This window comes from Panicum hallii, chromosome 4, assembly GCF_002211085.1.
Source record: "Panicum hallii strain FIL2 chromosome 4, PHallii_v3.1, whole genome shotgun sequence".
NCBI lineage: Eukaryota > Viridiplantae > Streptophyta > Magnoliopsida > Poales > Poaceae > Panicum > Panicum hallii.
In genome coordinates this window covers 8,771,275-8,776,753 of record NC_038045.1, presented here as the reverse complement: position 1 = coordinate 8,776,753, position 5,479 = coordinate 8,771,275, and the positions used below count along the sequence as shown (strand labels likewise).

General features: G+C 37.2%; 1 protein-coding gene across 1 annotated transcript; it reads right to left on the bottom strand.

Annotated features, from left to right (window-relative positions):
• Positions 1 to 1,482: 1,482 nt before the first annotated feature.
• On the bottom strand, positions 1,483 to 4,042 carry LOC112890110 (protein RICE FLOWERING LOCUS T 1-like). Its single transcript, XM_025956967.1, has 4 exons — positions 3,767 to 4,042; positions 3,343 to 3,404; positions 3,204 to 3,244; positions 1,483 to 1,964 (listed from the first exon to the last, which is right to left on the bottom strand). Exons 1-4 carry the CDS (start codon positions 3,956 to 3,958, stop codon positions 1,738 to 1,740), a joined length of 522 nt encoding a protein of 173 aa, XP_025812752.1. The 5' UTR covers positions 3,959 to 4,042; the 3' UTR covers positions 1,483 to 1,737.
• Between the last annotated feature and the right edge of the window lie 1,437 nt (positions 4,043 to 5,479).

Below are 5,479 nucleotides of genomic sequence, written 5' to 3'. Positions count from 1 at the left end.
ATACTCTCCAGACACGAACTCACATTGTACGTGAAATGCAATGCCGGTCGGCTTTTGAGGTGATTACATAATGACTTCTATTATCAATGCTTTTCTCTTTAAATATATCCGGTTTACAAGTTAATTTCTGAATTAAGTTACACTAGTGAGTGCAATTATGAAGATAGAAATGTGTATACACCAAATATCTCCTTCAAATACGGATAATTTTTCCTACAAGTTTTAGCATTTGCAGAACGGGATATTTTTCAAGTTTCCATAGATGCATCACCTTACATTGCAGTGAGTCATCAACTGATGCAAGGAAAAAACTGAAGTAAAAATAGGAAGAGAAAAAAAGGAACTCCTTCACTAGATTCTTATTGCAAGAATTTATCAGAAAATTGGTAACTAAGTGAGTATCACCTTTTGAATTTTCTGACTGAGATGGAGATATTTTATTTTTTAATCAGTAGTACAATCCTTCGGTAATTGGTGAATAGACTGGAATATTGGGGGGCTCCAGCCAATGGATATGACTTGTTCTAGATATGATGGCATGCCTTCGCAAAATTTGTGTTTGGTTACATGACTTCGAAGAGATATTCAATTGTTGTAGAGTTTTGAAGCATCATCATGAAAAAATAATATAACAATGTGCATATAGATGGAAATATTTTAAAAGATGAAATATCATTATGACTTTCTCAGGAACCAGCAATATAAATTCAGTAGAATATGTTACCGGGAAATGCTCAGGTGCTCCTGCTACATTTTGATAACAAAGTGCAACAAAATCTGCTCACGACCACAGTCGTAATCCAACAAAATGTTACAGAACCCTTTTTTCCCACAGCTATTAAACTAAATTGTTATCAGTCACTTAGCAAACCTCATTTGGTTCTAATTACTCAAGAAATGAATGTCTCAGTGGCCATATTGTTGCCCGACATTTAACTCATTTCATATTTAATGAAAAGTAAAAAATGACATTTTCGCCAATGGTAAATGGCCCTAGTTACACTTCAAGGAGGAAATGGACCTAGTTGTTCTAAAGGCCACGCAAGCTATGAATACATTGTTAGACAGTTGGCTGAGTAATTTCTAGCATGTCAGTATGGTCTTTTTTGGGCTTAAAGCCTTGTAATTCTCTTGTACAGCCGCAGTTTTTTGCTTGCACTTATATTAAAAAAAAGTAGGAGCCTCCCCTGCTGTTCAAGTAAAAAAAATTGATAAATTGGCGAAAGAGCTCATTTGCTTTTAGAAGATTGTACCATATAAACGTATATATAGATGCATCTAGAAGATAGTTCTGTTACAAAGTTTTCACAATCATATGTAGATAATTTATAATTCTCTTTCCGTTTCCTAGTCAAGCTCAGATAACACATTTCTTTATGGTTTTCGTGTTTAATTGAAACCAAAGAAACTAAATTCTGGCAGTTGACATCCAAATCTGGATTTCATAAATTCACATCCAAAATTTTGTTAAGGTTCACGATCAAAGGAGAACCATATATATGTTTATTACCAAGATGTGACAAAAATGTCACATCAGTACACCCAGTACTAACCTCTTTTATCATGAGATTATTAAAAAGCAGACATCATTACCCTCATAGAGGCACACTAGCCTACATCTTATTTCTAGATTTTGTGCCAGATAATGTATGACAATGCGGCCATAAGTAGGTAAGCACGCATATGTAGCTAGTAGGCTCAAGCTTGCCTTCAACTTGAACATGAGGAGTAAAATACTCAGGTGAACCTTCTCCCACCTGTGCCTGTTTGTCGCTGACAGTTGAAGTACATCGCAGCCACAGGCTTGCCGAGGTTGAAACGGCGTGCAAAATTGCGCAAGTTGAAGTTTTGACGCACTTGCGGTGCAAACACCGTGCCCCGCCCCAGTTGTTGGTACAGCACCAAGACGATACGGTGGATGCCCATGGTGGGGCTCGGGCTCTCATATGTTATAACCTCTCGGCCTGCCATTGATTTCAAAAGAATGGTAAGAAACATATTCTTTTTGGTTTTTCCTTCAAAATTTACTTATTTTCTCTTTCTACATAACATTGATCTATGCTAAGATACCAGAATAACAAATGCCCGTGCTATTTTAATATTCAATTAGGCCAGCCACACATGTAGATTCTCGTTTAATCTTAACTACTGTTGTATAAGAAAGAGAATAAAAAGACGAGTTCTTTGTGAATATGAAAAAGTTCACTTTAGATATAATGTGGCATAACTTAATCTATTTATTCCTTTAATGGATTAGTGCAAATATTCATTTTCCTTGAAACAAATCTTTTGTGAAGAATTGACTTTCCAAACAAAACTTGGAATATCTGGGAAACTGGTGAAAGTCCTCAATATGCAACATAAAGTTGAAGATGCAATCACATAACATTCTGAAATATTTGTATTTGTCCCCAACCAATGGCTTTACATTTTTTGTTGCATGCCTAACTTAGTGCACGTATGTTACTCTAGTTTCCTTAAAAATGATATGTTACATTTGGAGAAATAATATTCTTGCAAAGGATTCTATATTTGCGTCATGTTTTGGACAAATGTGAAAACTAAGTAGAGAAATACACCCTTATAACATTTGTATGAATGTAAAAATTATCTAACAAAAACGCTACAGCTTGACCTGTAATACTAAAACAAATAAATAAAGTCCGCCATAAGTTAACCTATGACATAGCAATTTCCTTTGCATTATTTTTATTTGATTGATAGTACAACGTGCTACTATTTGATTGAAGTATGGATGGCAAATGTTACAGTGCATATGTTAAAGTATACACTATCCTACGGACCAGGTTTCACTTCCTTTAGGTTCATAATACTTTTCAGTATAAGTCGCAAATATTGATAAAGCCAAAAGGTTAAGGTTTAATGATCAAATTTAACTGAAAAGTAAGAAAACTCAAATAGTGCATTATGTTAAATTACTAAAACAAGAAACGTTGCTTAGGTTAAAGAAGGGTATTACATGCTTTGTAGGATCACATAGAAGATGTACGCTACATACTAAGAATGAAGAAAAAGTGCATTGGCACATTAGCATTAACATTCCCCATATCTTTCTATGCTTTGAATAGCTTGCCTACTCTATTTATTCAGAGAGAGAGAGAGAGAGAGAGTTTGTTTTATATGAATCCAGTTGTTGCAACGTAACGATGTTTCGCTTAGTGTGAAACTGAGTATGTGCTCACCAAAGCTATCATCTGTTGATGCTGGGATGTCAGTCACCATCCTATCAAAAGTTAAAAAGGTGTGAGATTAGTCTATCAGAGTAGCTGAAGAATTGTCTATGTAATTGATTGAATAGTAAGTGAAAGAACTATAACCTACCAATGCAAGTATTCCCGCAGGGTAGGGTTGCTAGGATTAGGAGCATCAGGATCCACCATAACCTAATATATTTACATTAACACAAGCACATGGTCAACATGTTAGGGAATTAAAAATAAACCTCAGTATTTTTGGGGTGGGCTGAGAAATCCTGCATTTTTTTTGTTAGTGTCTCGCTCACTATAAAACCAATTTATCAGAAAGGGCCAATCAATATCCGCCCTAACCGAGCCGGGCACACCAGGAGTCTACTTTAGCCTTCACAATGAGCTAGCCATCAATTTCAAACTTTGGCAGGAGTTTGGAAAGTTGCTCCTGAGCATCATTTGGTGTAACCACCCCTGGATTAAGAAGAAAGTAGTCGAAACGTTGGCCATATATATGGCCACCACCAATGGACTCGATCTGCGAAGTGATGGCTTACTAGGGTATAGGCCACTCGAAAATCATCACCTCCAATCTCAACTCTAGGTTTCACCGACACCGCCGACGCCCGAAACTCCATCCCATCAAACACAGGTCTGCCATCATACATGACAGTTAAAGGCACCGAGCTAGTAAACGGGTCTAAGACATCCCCGATTATATGCCCCCTCGTCAAGGAGTCGTTTGCCATGCTATATTTGAGTGTGGGAGTGTGTGGTGGCGGTCGTAGTTGTAGTAGCTACCACCTAGTAAAGCTATCAGGCCTTCCAATGGCTTGAGCAAATCATAAGGTCTTTGAGCTATTTATAGAGTCGTAGAAGATGCTCAATTAGCTGTGCACCCATGTGATTCTCGTTTTCAGTTACAGCTTCAGCACATTCTTATCTCCCAACTTTCCAAATGATGCTCTTCTACTTGTTTGACAGGATTTCAAACTTTTTTCATTGGTTTCACTAAGCATCACAGACGACGATGGTGTGAGTCAAATACAGTCATATCCACATAATCTATTCATTCGTCATCAAATTCCATAGGGGAGACGCATGGAAGAACTCTTCTAGTATCTTGCAAGTTGCTCCTTACAGGGTATGTGCACATGAGCACATCTGTGTAAGTGGCATATGTATATCTGCCCATTTGCTTCTAGTGAGTTGCTTCTAGTATTTTGTTTGGTCGCTGCCCCCCCCCCCCCCCCCACAGTTGCTAAAGTTTGTCTTGGGTCCCCCCACAACTATACAAGTCAAACAGTGCATGGAAGTGCACCTTGCAGATCTCTTCATATCTTAGTGGCCAAACTGCATTGCATTGCAGCCCCCATGTTCTCATTCGACCAACCAAAATAGAGGGAAAGCAAGCATAGTGAAATTACCTAGATTAGATTGCTGCCTAATGTTAAAGTCATGTAGGGAAGTTATTCTTATTTATGTAAACCGTGGTGCATGTCATTCCATAAAGGCTTCGCACAAACCTGTACGTTTTCGCATCTCTTCATTATCTGTTTGCATCCAAATTCCAATTCTGTTTATCCTAAAGGAATAATCTCACCCTCCACCACTAACTTCCATTTCTATTCTTCCATCATAGGCCATATTGTATCACCAGTGACTTAACTACGAATTTCTAATAAACCACCATATAATTTTGGCAGCTTCTATTGGCAGTCCTCGCTGAAGTTGAAAAATTTGTACATCCAAATAAAAGTCAAACTTTAGGTTTTGATGCTGCGCTTCCAACCCAATGCTTTACATGTTACTGAGAAAAATCCAACAATAATATACTTATATTTCACAAAGAAAAGGTTGACTTGAGAGAAAGGCTGATAAAGTTTCGCATAGCAAAGTTTAAGGGCATATACAGTTTAAAAATATCGAGCTTGGTATTTATTTTTTACATTTGTTTGATTTTTGAAAAATCGGAAGTTTTCTGCCCTAGTCATTGGTAGATATATCAAGCTTGATATAACATTTTATGATTAGTTGACCTTCCCTCATGTTAATTCCATTGGTTGATCTATAACATGTGGAGCTAATTGAGCAGCAGAAAGAATAGATTCCAGCCCATATTATAGCTTGACATAACACATATCTTTTATGCCATTCCTTTCTATCTTAAAGCCTGAGCTCTTTTCTACACCCCCAAAAGAAAATACGACTGATGGAGACAGCCTCATGAATAGAAAAAACTATTTTGGAACCCCACCATCTTGAATTAC

What these genes read in the sequence shown, in the direction of transcription:
- LOC112890110 (XM_025956967.1), bottom strand. Translation starts at nt 3,958, where the DNA reads ATGGCAAACGACTCCTTGACGAGGGGGCATATAATCGGGGATGTCTTA. An exon ending in CTGCGGGAATACTTGCATTG is followed by an intron (nt 3,245 to 3,342) that starts GTAGGTTATAGT and finishes AACTTTTGATAG; the next exon opens with GATGGTGACTGACATCCCAG. An exon ending in ATCAACAGATGATAGCTTTG is followed by an intron (nt 1,965 to 3,203) that starts GTGAGCACATAC and finishes AATCAATGGCAG; the next exon opens with GCCGAGAGGTTATAACATAT.